This window comes from Typopeltis vanoorti, chromosome 8 (genome assembly GCF_054136105.1).
Source record: "Typopeltis vanoorti isolate ZY-2024b chromosome 8, IOZ_Tvanoo_1.0, whole genome shotgun sequence".
Lineage (NCBI taxonomy): Eukaryota > Metazoa > Arthropoda > Arachnida > Uropygi > Thelyphonidae > Typopeltis > Typopeltis vanoorti.
In genome coordinates this window covers 77,525,725-77,541,597 of record NC_143556.1, presented here as the reverse complement: position 1 = coordinate 77,541,597, position 15,873 = coordinate 77,525,725, and the positions used below count along the sequence as shown (strand labels likewise).

The window sequence follows — 15,873 nt, the reverse complement described above, 5'->3', positions numbered from 1 at the left end:
CTGCAATATTATGAACTATTGTTTAATGTCAGGAATATTATCACACACACACACTCATACATAAAAATGTAAATATATAATACAAAAATGTTTCGTAACGAAAAGATGTTCATGCATCGTTTCAAATACTTGAACTTGCTTTGGCAGTTAAAAATATTGTAAGCAGACATAATAAAGATATCCAAACCATAAATGCAATTTTTATTAGACCTAAAAATATGTGAAAATTTATTTACACGAAATACTTCAGTTTCGTGGGTCATCGATTAATGGAAAATTTCGTCATAGAGCAGTCATCGTAAAGTTTATTTACCACAGCAATCAAATTTAATAAAAAAAAAAAAAAAGGTAAACAGCATTTCACGTAAAATCTCATGCTGTTATATCCCGTTAGAAAAAAAAAAAAAAACATTTCCAGGACTGGTAAAATATTGGTTTCTTAATTAATGCTTGATGTTACTTTTACTTGTCTAGAAGTGAGGTGATGATTCAAATACAGTACGCGCCGGAATTTGAAGTAATATTTTAAGTTATAATTTTGTCTTATTATAGTTTTATTTCAAGTTATAAGGTTGTCTAATTTTCTGGCGGAAAATTACTACACCATTCCGAAACAGAAAACATACGATTTTTTTCCCCAACTTTCAACTTATCGTTTTTCCTTAGAAAACATCCAACCATTCCATGTTGTTTTAATTTATATGTTCATGATATAGTTTAAACAATATGAATACATTTTCAATTGTTTGCAAATGGCGATGTTAAGGGAGAGTAATATCACATATCTCTGATGAGCTTTTGCTACACAAAAGAAATGGAATATCAGTTCAATGTTGCTAAGCGTAAAATCACACATTTTGGTTAGAAGATGTACTGTACTGTACTGATAGCGTTTCATTCACTTTAGGTGGAGGTGGTGTTACAACCGAAGACTACAAAGACGGTGCATTATGTCATGTGCTTATGACACATGACATAATGCACCGATAAGTACATAATTGTGCTTATCTGGTCTGCTTTGCAGAATTAAAAAACCCTTTTCCGAGAAGGAAACTGTGCAACCTTAGTATGAGATCGACTTATACTAAAAAAGTCCTTATAAAGGGTCTTAGCGTTCTAGATTTGGAGTCGATACCAAATCTTCCCAACCAAAGGGAAAGATGGATGAGGCAAGAGATATTTGGGAGTGTTGGTGGATGGTGAGTTCAGGCGACATTGCAAAAGGTATAAAGGTTACTCAGGAAATTGCAGCCGTAGTATGAAGAATAAGGAAGGTGATAGTGCCATTGTATAAGGCCCTGGTCAGGCCTTATCTGGATCTCTGAACGCATATCAGGTCATCTTCGATATACGGATAATCAGTACACATCAGAGAAAGTAAACTGTACTGTAAAATGTTAAGTTCGATGAAAATTAGAAGCATATAGTATGCAGAGCCTGGCAGGTAGGAGAGAAGCGATAGGACGGTCTATCAGATATAGAGGAATGAATGCACATGGTAAAAGACAATGAGATCATTCCAGGATTATATGCATAAGGGACGAGTAAATATGCGAGATGTAGCTATTTGCACAGACAATGACGAATGCGAGAATGTATTAGCGGAGTGGGTTGCGAGTGCACAACACTAAATATTTTCAAAGCAAGGTATGCTATAAAGTTGTCTTAAGAAAGTTTTATCTCAGCAATGAATCTTGTGACTCCATGGTGGTGTGGAAATAATATTAACATATCATATATTTTAAATATTGTCTGTAATTTTCATTAATATTTCTCATAAAATCCCACGCACGTTCGTGTTTGCAATTATAAGAAATCACAGCGGTACCACATGTGACAAGTAATCAGAGAGAATGAAACAACCTATTCGTTTTCTTGAAAAGCAGGAGAATGTTATCATTATGGAAACAGGTATGAAGCAGGTTGTTCTAAGGAATAAAGTAGATAATGAAAGAAGAGAATGAGAAGTTAGTTCGATAAGTTTAGAGCTGAAGTGTGTATCGTTGTAACAAAGTAGCTACTCATGCTCTTACATGTTTAAGAGAAAGTAGAGATGGTGGCGGCGGTGATTCGATAGAGCAACGCCCATGAATACCCATAATGCAGAAACAGAGCGTATTAGAAGCAACTTGAGGGAGTCCAAAAGTGAGAGAGAGAGAGAGAGTTCATCTATTGTCTTTTTTTAGACAGCATCATCAATCATCAGAATGCTTGATGCTGTCCAGTTATAAAAATTGTATTCTAAGGTGAATTGAAGAGTTGAGATTTATATAGCATTAGAAGTTGTGCAGGCATAAAAAAATAATATATTAAACGAACGAACATATCAACTCTTTGGATGCTGAGGAAATTATGTGCGTGATGTGTTTTAACCAGGATGGGTTAAATGAAAACAAAAAGAGAAAAATAATTTGATTATTGATATGAATATTACCAAAAGTAAGGCAGAGTGGAGTACGATCTTTCTTCCCAGAAATACAACAGGACTGTGTATTTCTGCGAATAAACACCGAATGCATGGAATTTGCATATCACACAACTCGGCAGGTGCCAGGAGGGTTTAAAAAGATGGACACAGGATTTCTTACTTTCATTCTTGTTATTAATACAGCAGGGTAAGTGAAGCGGCCTGATTGTCACGTTTGTTCTCTAGAGCCAGATTATCTAATATCTAGCCGACAGTGATGGCATTAATCTTACCATAACATGCTTTGCTGATGAACCTGTACTATCTAAACAATTGCAATGCTGTTGCTGCATTCAGTGAATTTCGTCGCCTAATGTCAACGAGATCCACTATCTCCATGTGCTCTACGAAAAATGATTAGTCATTTAGAAGAAACGGGATCGTTGGGAGTTAGACCTGGCAGAGGTATCCAACTAATCAGTTCACAACAAGCGAATAAAGTTGCTACTGCTGTTGTGGAGGAGGCCATGGATAAATGGATAACAACGTTGATTGCTATTCCCTCAGTGTACATACTGTATCAAGACACGTGGATGTGCCTTAAAAAAACTGTCTGGAAAATTCTACGGAAGATTCTGCATTTCTACCCATTCAAGATAACCCTGAGACAGCAGTTGCGTCCGCAAGACTTTGAAAGTCGACTGATATTCGCTTTAACATTCTACACTAGATTAGAGTTGGACGCTCTGTGGCTGTAGATGATTTTGTGGGGAGATGAGGCGCACTTTCATCTGAACAATACCTACAATTGCCAGGTATGGGCTACGCAAAAAACCAGCATACAATCCAACAAATTCCTTTGCACTCACCCAAAGTTACTGTCTGGTGTGGGTTTATCATTCGTTTATCATTAGACCATTCTTCTTTGAGGACATTCGCCAGTTGGGTCCTGCGAATGTTACTGCCGAGAGGTATTGCGATATGATAAACAATTTTGTTGTGCCCCAGCTACAGCAGTGCCTGTGCATGGATTCAGTAATTTTTATGCAGCATGGGGGCCCCTCCACACATCGGCCGATTCTAACAGGATGTTCTTCAGGAACGTTTCACGAAATTCGAGTGACTTCTGGCTCTGGAGAGTTCTCAAAGACAGGGTTTATCGGGATCATCCTGACAACTTGCCAGTGCTGAAAGACAGCATAGCGCATCATATGGGACAACATGAGTCCCGGCCAGCTGAATTCTGCTGTTGAGCACACTGTGCAAAGGATACAGTTTCTGACATACCGTGAAAAGTAACACATTAAACGGTACAGCCCGTGAATGCATAATGGAACTACTTTTAAAAATTTGAAACTACTATCTCTCTCTCTCTCTCTCTCTCTTCTCAGATATCGCTTCCGTATGACGTACAATACATTCCTGCAAAGTTTTGTAGCATTTGTATCACTTGACGGTGCTTCACAAGTACTTAAACAGGGAAATTAATATTGCTCACCCTGTATATTTGATATACTGTTGATTTAGCTGCAGATTTTTTGAAATCTGCAGCACAAATCTACGTAGGTAATACAACACTCTCATTGAAATAATGGAAATCTTTAACCTGGAAAATGCATGGACATTAAAAAATTAAATGTTTGTAATGGTAGTATTCCACTTGACTGTTGGAGTACGACAACATTAGTTCCTAATATACATGCTGGATTTATCTACAACAGAAATAAACTCAAGCAAGAGAGAGAGACAAGACAGGTCCATTTTATCGGAAATATAACCGGAATGATTAAAAAGAACATTTTCATAATATTCGATTTTTAATATTTAAAACACTTTAGTACCATTGAATAGTGGGAATTTACAGTATATAATAAAATTTTAAACAGAGTGCTGATAAATCACTAAAAGTAGATCTTTTTTTTTTTTTTTACATAAAAATCGTTAAAGTGTCAAGAGTACACTTGTGTGCAGCAGAAAAAATCTCTTGATAATTCAGTCGTCTGCTTAAGGCATATTGAGCGGCCATGAACAGGATATTTAAATTTCAAGAAGAATTTCTAATCAAGTTACAATTGGGCCATACAGTTTTCATGAGTAAATCTATATTTAATATTTAAATGTAAATCTTTTAAGTCTTTATTTAAATAAATAATTTAGTGTTAAAAAATAGATTAAGTATTTAATGTCGATATTAGGAATATAAATTTCCAATATTACTTTCTTGTTCCCAAATTGTCTGCACACTCGGAATTTTGGAGGGCATGGGAAGCATCTTATGCATCGCTCTTCTTATTGAATGCCTGATGTGTAAGAATTTCTTTATGCTGATAAATTACGATGATAAACAGTTACGAAAAGTGTGCGATATTAAATTCATCCAACGCTAGTACTTTTGCTTAAGATCGATGATCGAAATAAAACCAAACCTCAAAGCGTAAAGATCGAAAACACGCACAGACGGGCTTGATGAATTAACAGTGAATTAACAGTTTTGTTTGAACTGATTGGGTGAATCAGTTCAAACAAAATGTTTTGTCAGAAATGTTCTTTACTTTAGTAATAATCAGCCTTATGAGAAAGAAAAGAATTTGAATAAAAATTTCCGTGCAGTAGAGAAAGTTGACACTGAGTGGCTTTACACAGTCAAAATTTCCGACAATAATATGCCAATATAATATCTTTTCTGATTACCGTGGGCGAATGGGGGAAAAAGAGAACGAAAGAAAATGGAGGCAACAGCTAAGTAGCTTTGAGGGTTGTTCTACAATCATGGTAAATTTACTTTTTTTGGTTGTTTGTTTTTGTAAAGTAGTTGCTTAGATAAAGGTTTATTCAGTCGTTAAATGAGGACAGAGAGAAAAAAGCTGGGGGAGATGAATAACAGAGTGAGCCATTTCCCGTCTAATTACTGCACAAACTTGTACTTCCTTAAAAGTGTTCTATTTCAGATGCATTATTCGTAAATAACTTGACAGAGTTCTTAAATAATGCAATACCGTAGGTGTTACTTGCAACGACCCGCCAAGGACCAGTGCAAAGGCAGTGAACAAGGATATTTCTTCGCTTTAAGGCGATTTAATTCACTGTATCACGTGGGCTGAAAGTTTGAGATCAGTGGATTTTAAGTATCAGATGTAAAAGAAGATTGAAAATGGTTTTATTTGAATGCCAATAGTAAAGAAGTGAGAAAATAACTAGATGGGATGGGATGATGCAAAATACAAGCGCAATATCACCTAAATAAGCATTCTACATGTAGACAGCATACATTATACACTAGCAAGAGAAGATCGCAGACCAAATGGCGTCCTATGATAAGAAACATGATTTCTTCCTTTTTCTTTCTCACATAAAATATCTTATCGGCGATTGAAATTTCAGATAGGGAATAATCATTTTAATTGGAGGTAGTTTTAAATTCTGAAATCCATGAAGGCGCTGCAAGTTTGATCCCAGATAACAGCCAAAAACCGATACTGACACTAGCTTTACATGCAAGGCATATGTAAAGATTGTACGAAAATCGCATCTCATTTCATCTTCTCCTAAACACATTAAGATCAATCGCCTATCGTGACTAAGTAACTGCATCACAGAAACCTAATTAATGATAATAGAGTGGCTAATCAATCTTTCAATGTGATGACTATGAAATTCATGTATTCTCGGTTTATCTGTATTGAGGGATCTAGAATCCCTTTCATGAGAAAACACCTACGTATGAAACGCTAATTCATCTTCCGTTGAAAAGCCCTTATAAAGGTTCTTCGAGTCCTAGACAGGATTGCAACCTGTTTCCAGGTATCTTCGTTTCTAGACAATAGCTTATATGGTTCCTACTGCTGACATATCGGAATTCCAGTTCTAATTTTTATTCATCCTATCATGACATCAAAGTTCCAGAGAAATTGTTGAGGTTAATGACTGTTATTCGCTATGCAAAGTACGATGTTTTCTTACTATAGTTTAATCCAGGGGTTCCCAACCTTTTTGTTTCCTAGAGCACATTCTAAAATACCGATAGGGCGACGGGCACCATCTATATTTTCAAGCAAATTTTTGGAATTCTTTTGTTAAATGAATACATACAAAGTTTACATTATAATCAAATGTTTTATTACTTAAAAGTTTACATTATATAAAAATTTAAATATATATATGTAAGTTAGTGCGATCTTTGGCCAGTGCTTCATAATTAGGAGAATATGATGATATTCCAGTTCTTAAACTGGAATGAACAACTTCGAATGCGCGTCTACTTTGTATTGTATGCATTTAATACTCGTCATGTGTCATTAACGCATGCGTCATATAGCATGCCATGAATTGTTGCGTGATTATTTCAAACTATACGGCACATGGTTGAACAGCGGCTGGCACACACAAATTGGTCGACGTGCGCCATGGTGCCCGCGGGCATAGGGTTGGGAACCCCTGGTTTAATCAATGTAATATTATAATTATTATTAAGAGAGACCTCCAGGGAGTCAGGGACTCATCGACGGGGGCCACATACGACATGCACCAGCTATCATACTTATTCTTGAATTCGTTCACAGTGCTTGCATATATCATATCCAATGGTAATCCATTCCAATCACGCACCACCCTCTCAGAGAAAATTCTAGCCCTCACCCTCCTTCTTAACGGAATTCATTCTCAGCTTCCAAGGATGCCCACTTGTCCTTTCCGCATCCTCTGTAAAATAAAAAATTCCATCAACTGAAATCCTGTATGATCCCCCCCCCCCTTCAGAAGTTTCTAGGTCTCAATCATATCACCCCCTCTTTCTGCTGTTTGTTAATGTCTGCAGTCTACAAATTCTAAATCTCTCCTCATAATCAGTATTCCACAATCCTGATATAATTTTTAACACTATGAACACTCTCTCCACTGAATCAGAATCACAACGAAAACCAGGAGACCAGACTTGCGCACAATAGTCCAAGTGAGGTCTTAATCAAGGCCTTGTAAAAAGGTAAAACGACATCCTTATCTTCACATGTTAAAGTTCGTTTCAGCATTGCAATTATCTTTTGAGTTCTATTTGTAGTCTTTACATTTACTGATATTGAACTGACATCCGTTTTCCCATGCCCACAATTCCACCCTATTCAAATAATTCTGCCAGTACTGCATATCAGCAGCATGCCTGATTACCCTACTTATCTTCATCATCAGTAAATAGCTGCATGTCGCCTGTCAAATCCTTCCCAGTATCATTAATGTACAGATTCAATACCAGTGGACCAAGGACTGACCTTGTGTGTACACCACTACTTACTTTAATTATTGCAGACTCACACCCCCCATATACTACTTTTTGAATAATATATCAGCTAACTTTCATAGAGACCAGATTTATGAAAGTAAAAATCAGAAAACTTCATGGCGCCTTGTCAAGAAATTTATAAGGAACAAGTGAGAAACGTGAGAAATTGCCTCGAAATATTCTGAATTGTTAGTGCTCTATTTCCTGTAATTCATCTAAACCTGAAGATGAGATGTGTCAATAAGAGCCTCACAGTCGATTTATACGATGCCTCTTGGTTGGAAAGATCTTTAGAATCACATCAAGGACGAGAACCTTTATCAGAACTTTTCAACTGAGGGTGAGTTAGCCAGTCTCATACGGAAGTAGCTGGGTTTCCCGCTTGGAAACTCAGGTTTTTCATTCCGCACAATAGACAAACCAGTCAGAACAACAAACGCAATTTACAGCCATTGCAGACAATACAGATAGAAGTAACCGCTCTAATCATAAGCAACAAGTAGGTGGCTGTGACAGACCCTTAAGCCTAACATGAAAGAGAAGATGATATGAGATAAGAAATAAGGCGATTTTTTTTAGAATAAAGAACTGCTTTTTTATGATTTGCTTCCAATTCACTTACTGTGTTCACTTACTTACTCAATCGGTTTCACAAAGATGGCAGGATTTTTCCCCCAGAAACATCGGTTTTACATCCCATAAATCAGGCAAACAGGCCAGAAGAACACACGCGATTAACTGACATAATACACAGGCCTCAAAAACCTCAGTTGCTTCAGTTCTAATTCAATGGGGAAAAAACCTGTCCAGTGTAGATAAAAGTCATTAGTGTTATACAGGAATATAGGTAAATATTTTCTGGAATGGGATGAATAGCTGACCTATCCCTCTACACACCGAATTCTAGAACATTTTAAAATGTTATTTGTCTCATTCTATGAAATGTCAACATGTCTCAAAAAAAAAAAAGTGAAAATAGAAATAGATAACTGCTTTTCATACTGCTTTATTTGTAATAATTCAATACTTTAACCAAATCATACATAAAGCAATAAACAAATAAAGAAAGAAGTACACGTATTACACAATAACAAGTGATATACGAGAGTGGGCGGAAGATGTCAACGACTTGAGCTTCACAAGTCATTGCTCAGATAATTGTAACCGGTCTTTGTTTTGTTGCCTAATTACAGAAACCTAACTCAGTAACCTTCAATTCATATTTTGCTTGTTTTCCACGTTCCATTCATTCCTTAACAATCAAATAAAACAGCCGAGAATGCATTGTGTAATATTATCCCTCCCCCGAGGTGAAGTATGACATCCAATGAGAGGTAATATTAAATGCCAGTTCTTTTTGTATAAAATAGAATTTAATTTACTCACTATAAAGAAACAATATAATAACTAAATTGCCTTAACTAGTTTATGTAGAAAAGTCGTCATATAATAGGTATATTGAGAACAAAAACAGTATCCGGGAAATATTCAGAGATCATTCCATGGCATATCAATGTTGCCTTACAGCGACGTAGAAGGCACTGACGCTTGTCAGATAAACGGTACAACCAGTTGCTCCTATCATGAAATATGGTATGAAAATAGGTTACTACTGTTTAGGACTCGCAGTCTGTTGTAATCAAAGCTAAAATCACAAAAAGTTGTCTGACCTTTTAGCTTCACTACAGTCAAGCATGCATCCAACCAGAACAAAATGGGCACTTCAGAATTATAATTCCTTATTCTTTTGGAATTTTCTATGAAACATATCAATTTCGTTAGAATCGTTGTACATAGAAAGATTCAAGTTCTAGGTCGTCCGTCTATCATCGCCGCATAACTCAGTGATGCTTTCATCTGTACCGACTAGAAAAGGATCATTGACTTTTTCTTAGTTTCGTGTTTGCTTCTATCTTGGACTTTTTTTTTCTTCTTTCGTGTTTCCTGTGCTTACTTTGATCTGTTTTTCGTATTTTGTTTCTGACATTCATTTTTTTAGATCTTTTCATCGAGTTTTTTTTTTCTGCAAAAGTTCGGTTCTGATCTTTTGAGGACGGATTTTGATCTTGTTTCTGTCTCTGCTTTACAGACAATGCAAAATACATTTAAAGTACATCACTAGCCAGATATTATACTATGTTATACACTAGCCAAAGGGCAAAAAGCATCTTCTTCAGTAGTATGTCAACGTTTGTCATTTATTCTTTAGCCGTAAGAGATCAGAATGGATGCAAGATTTCTTTCTTTGAACATATAATGACATAACCATACAAACGTCTTACTATTTTCTTTATTATAAATAAGACCTCTTCGTCAAAAAGAATGTTCCCCGTTCTAATTAGTTATTCAGAAACAGGAAGGGATACGACTATTTTCAAAAACTTCAAGAAGCTTTTAGGGATCCACATTACTCTTTGCACACTCTCACGTAATTTTGATAATTTACCGTACAATGCATTAATGAAAACTCTGTTTTCATGCATTGCAGTATGAGATTGGACCCCTTTGTGAAAACTGGTACACTTACTAAAGATATGTTTATCCAAAATAGGCATTTGAGTAAATAAATCACCGTGAGGCCATAGCATCGAGAACCCGTGTTCACTGATGCGTAATATGAAAATATGAGATTTGAATGAACACCATGTTGCATGAACCAATATGAGAAGGATGTAATGAATGACTCAAACTATCTGCAAGTTATTAATTGGTTCCTGAATGACTGAGCTAGCTAGGTGGGCAATTAATGGCTTAAAATTATTTGTAATGATTTTTATCATCTAAAAATAAATGATTCTTCAACATGTCACGCAAATCATCAACTCTGCAATCTAACACGCTTGATTCACGTTTCCCCCTTTTCTCTCTTCATTTGGGTCTACTTTTTTTTAATTGCATTCTTATTGGAAATATGAAAAAAAAAAATTTTTTTTTTGTTTATTTCTTCCTGGAGCTGTTCACTTCTATTTTCTTGATATACCCATACGTTTTGATCGACTTTCTTAGCTTCTTCCCATATTAACTGGTTTCTTACATTTTATCCCTTTTCATCATGAATATTTATGATCTATTTCTGTAGAACTTTCTGTAGATAGTAAAACTATTTAGGAGTACTATGCTCATTCATGTGAGAGAGAGAGAGAGTAGTAGCCATTGACTGATCAATGAGTTGGCTATGATAGTCGTGATGACTGAAAGGACGTTTTCTATGGAATTTTTATTATTATTGTTATTTATATTTATTTGTTCGCTTTAAAATCTGTTTAGTTATTCGGTTTCTCGAGAAGGTGATTAGTTTTTTTTTTTTTTTTCAATCAACGAAATAGACGAACTGGAATACACAATTTATAATAAAATATTTTCCTCTTCCTTGAAAAAAAAAAAAAAAAAAAGGGTGGGAGGAAACCTCAACTGAAGTAATTTTAAATGTGTAATAACACTTTAAATTATCGAACTTTTCTCTAAATTTATATCTACAGCTACTGGTTATGTTTCATTTCTTTAGAAAAAAATAAACAGTAGTCCGAATATCTCACTTTGTATTCGTATACTTTGGATTTTATTTAAAAGAAAGTTAATAAATTAAAGGAAGAAAAATAAATAAATACATAAATAAATTACATTCAGGCAGACGTGTTCAGTTAGCAAACTACAGAAAAATCTTAACAAAAAAGGGATTATTTTATTGAATGTTCGTGTATACAGTTGTGCACATTAGATAAATTTATTCATATGCTTTCTTTGTTGTTTATATCTCTTTCTGTATTAAGTTATAAACAACAAAGAAAGCATATGAATAAATTTATCTCGCTAAGAAATAAGTTAACTATATGCACACATATCGAATAACACAGATACGATATGAGTATGTGTTGCAGATAGGAGAAGGGTTGCATGAAAGTTAAACGGGACACAACTCACTCAGCCCTTGTAGGGAATATGGGAACAACCAGCACAACATATTTACACACTCACGCACACAAACGGCTGGAACAAGATCATAATGCGAACACTTTTTTTTATGTTCATGGTCGAGTCTAATTTTTAGCTCGTTGCCTTTGCTTCGACTCAGTACGATTTCCATGTTCCACGTACAATTAGTGTCCTCGAGGCTGCTATAACGAAATATGCTGTGATGGCTATAAAACGATATTTGCCTGCTACTGTCGATTTGCAATACCGGCACGGTCGTGACTTTGAACAGGTTGTGGTACGTGATATGGGCGCCTAATACTCATCGCCATCATCATCATCCTTCAGGTCACATTGCTATTAAGATAGTCGTCACCTCCTGACCGGTTTAGATGCTCACTGCGGTCAGTTATGTGCTCTATGTAGTTCTGATTTAGTCTTCATGTAGCACATCATGTTCATCTGTTGCAAGCCAGCACCAGGGTGTCGCTTACATTAAGGTGATGCGAAAATCCCTATTCCTCCCCCCCCCTCGTATGTAACTTCTCTGAAATTTATTGTTATTTTCATAATTTATTATAAAAATACATTATGAAATATAATGCTTAGACATACCTTACAACTCGGGAATGTATTGGGACTGGTCAACATCATATGTGTGGGAGAGAGATAAATAATTCATCTCGATTATAAATCACAGCCGACCACATGAATTACAAATTATTGTACTTAATAATCACAGTTTTTTGAAGATTAACAGTTCAAAACACTTTAAATCAAATAAACATGAAAAAGGTGAATGTACGAAACCTAATTGTGATTGTACCCAGTTAGATTATAAACAGAACTGCCCTTTTACGTCAGTGCAATAAAAATCTTAGAATATAATGCTAGCGTAAATATTGTAAAACCTTCACAATTCAGTAACAAAATGAACAGCATAAAATTATTAACAGCACCGCCTTTATCTAATATAAAAACAATAAATGAAACTTACAGCTTATATTCAAGACCATAAAGTGTTTTAATACTTCTGCCTTATTAACTACGTAACTATCTTATGGTTGTTCCCGGATGTTAATTGGAACTCTGGTGTGAAAATAAGTGAAATAAAATACGCTAGTTAAAAAAAATAATAATAAATTGTTGCAAATAACATTATCATTGATGTTGTTGTTAAAATCATGTAATACATAATATATATTATATATTATTTTATACTTTGCTGTCAACGTCATGCAGTTCGTTCCAAATATGTCTAACATATTGATTCACATGCTCTTTGTCTATTTTTAATGGTACGTTCTAATTTTCACGGTAATTATTACTCAAGTTAGTTGTTTCTGCTAACAAAATGTTAACAGTAAAATAAATTTGTAAAAACTAAATAAAAAAAGATATTTAAGTGCTTATGCATCGTAAAAAATCATTATTATTGATAGTATTTCACTGATATATCGTAAGATATCTTTGATTAAGCGCCTCCGTAGCGCAATTGGAAGAACGACGGTACATTGCGCCCTTCGATTGGAATAGGCCCAAGTTCGATTCTCGTCGCGACGGGAGGAATCTTTATCTGGTCGATTTCAATCGAAGGTGAGTTAGCCGATCTCATACGGAGGTAGCAGGGTTTTTTCTCCTGGAAACTCAGGTTTTTCATCCCGCATACATACAAATCGGCCCTTCAGAACACACGCAATTTACAGACAAAAATTACTAGTTGTGGTGGTGTTGGAGGTGGGCGGCAGATGGCGTTGATAGAGATGATTCGTAGTAGAGGTTAGGTGCAGAGACAGTTGTAGATGTCCTCCCACGATGAGTCTTCGGACTCCTTGGAGGTATCAGGAATAATAATAATAATAATAATAATAATTAACTTCCCTAATTACCGATGAATTGAAATAAAATAAAAAGATCACAGGACAGATTCATAAACACAGTAAGTTTTAAAAACCTCTTCATGGAAGAAAATGTACTATATGTATAGCACTATAGCACTTCAGGGCTGAAAAGAACACGTTGGAATACTATTCATGATGGTTATTGTGTATATGTGAAAAATTTCATAGACTAGTAAAAATGATATTTTTACGAATTGTAGATAGGAAGTTAGTAATGATGTAATTTTTTTCGTGTAGTACTGTCATATCCTGTACACCCCTTGAGGGTACATCGCAGGAATTTGATGATGATGATGATAGTAAAAATGATAATAATTATTAAAATATCATTAACATTATTAATTTACATTTAATAATTCTACTTATTGACAACAAAATGGTAGTACTCAGCATTGAAAATTGTATCACATTACTATGGTCTTGTTTATCTTTATTTTGTGTACATGTAATTTCTTAAAAAGGTATAAACTATTGCAGTTGGAAAAAGAATTATCACTGTTATTGTTGTTGTTAACCGAGTATCTCTATGGAATCCATGACTATTTGTAGGAGGCCCATACTAGCCATTAATCAATATACAGGGTGGGCAAAATTTAAGTATCCCTGTTTAAGGCCTTATGGAGCACTATCCATTGATCCAAATCCTGCGAAACTTTGCATGAATCATTGTGCGTCATGCGAATATCTGAGAAATATCTGAAGGAAAAAAGCAATGATAAAATTTACCACCAGTGGGCGTTCTAAACACTAAATCATGGAATTTGCATATCACGCAACTTGCCAGATGCCAGGAGGATTTAAAAGGATGGAAACGGAATTCTTCCCTTCACTCTGGTTGTTAAGATCGTCCACAGTGCCACAGTGGCGGCACTAGCCTCACCCTAACCTGCTTTGCTCGTGAAGCTGTACTACCTAAACAATTGCAATGTTGTTGCTGCACTCCGTGACTTTCGTAGCCTGAACAAATGTCGACGAGGTCCACTATCTCCATGTGCTCTGTGATGAATGATTAGTCCTTTAGAAGAAACGGGATCTTTGGGAGTTATACCTGACAGAGGTCGCATACCAAACAGTTCACAACAAGCGAATAAAATTGCTACTGTCATTGTGGAGCAGGCCATGAATAACAACTTTGGTTCCTGCAGTGCACGTGCTGTATCAAAACACACGTGCCTTATTACACAACTGTCTGGAAAATTCTACGGAAGATTCTGGGTTCCTAACCGTTCAAGATAACCCTGATATTATCACCGAACCCAGTACTCTCGAATTGCAAGTTCATTCCATCATTTGTTGTCTTGCGTGTATATAAGTGTTTTTTAAGAATATTTATCTTTGTTGGTTTTTGTAATTCTTTATTATATTATTTGTTATTGTTATATTCGTTATTAATGTGGAGATAATTTATATTAAAAAAGTGTAAAACATTTTTGGATATTTTTCCATGAAAATTAAGTGAAAAATACACCTGGAGTTCATTCTGTTCATTTAATTATATCACCCTTCGTTAACCGAGTGTCACTAATTCCTGACCAAGATTCACTAATCAAAAATAACATATTTACAAGCTTATCCAGTAAACTAAAAATTATTTTCTTTGACTGGAGATATAAACCGGTTGTTTTAAACCTATTAAAACTACAATTATTAATAATATCATAATTATGAATTATTATACACATTGCTAAATGTTTTGCAGACAGTACGATGGATTTTATTAGTAGTAATATAATATTCAAAAATAGTAAATAATATAGTTTTCAGAAATCACAATAGTTTCTTCTCTTTATACCGGTATATATTCGATACTGTTGTTAATCATCGGGTTCTAAAAATAAAGAATTAAATCCGCTAACGCCTTTTATTGCTCAAAGGTAGTAGGCAAGGAAGTTTTAGATATACCCAACTTCTTTTGGAGACTGAGGACAGTCCATCTCCATCCTTAGCCAATCAGAGATAACTGCCCCAACTATGAACGGTTTTAAGTGGCATATGAAGAGAGCATGCCTGCTTGGTTGACCCAGTGATATCGTATCTGCTGTCCAACGAATAGGCTGCGAGTTCGAATCCTACTGTGGGCATGGATAGTTGTGATTGTCTTTAGGTGGGAGATGAATACCATCACTAGGTGTGAGACCACTGCCCTGCTTACTGCAGTCCTGAAATGGCTTGATAATGATCCATGTTGGTCTCTGGATCAGGGTTTCCGGACTATACAAAAATAAATGAAAAATACACAAAAAAGATATAAATTAATAAAAATATAAAAAAATCCCTAACCTGCCCACAGTACAAACTGTATTAATATAGATTTGCAAATAACCTTTCGTGAGTAGGGGCAACATTACACACACACACACACACACACACACACACACACA

The 15,873-nt window shown here is 35.3% G+C and overlaps 1 protein-coding gene across 1 annotated transcript in view; it reads right to left on the bottom strand.

Annotated features, from left to right (window-relative positions):
* LOC150104143 (WD repeat-containing protein 55) overlaps window positions 1-12,260 on the bottom strand; it is a 164,406-nt gene extending 152,146 nt beyond the window's left edge. Inside the window, exon 1 of the mRNA XM_090396779.1 lies at window positions 12,207-12,260. Within this exon, the coding sequence (XP_090252905.1) occupies window positions 12,207-12,245 (39 nt within the window). The 5' untranslated portion in view covers window positions 12,246-12,260. The remainder of the gene's footprint in view (window positions 1-12,206) is intronic.
* Window positions 12,261-15,873: the final 3,613 nt, after the last annotated feature.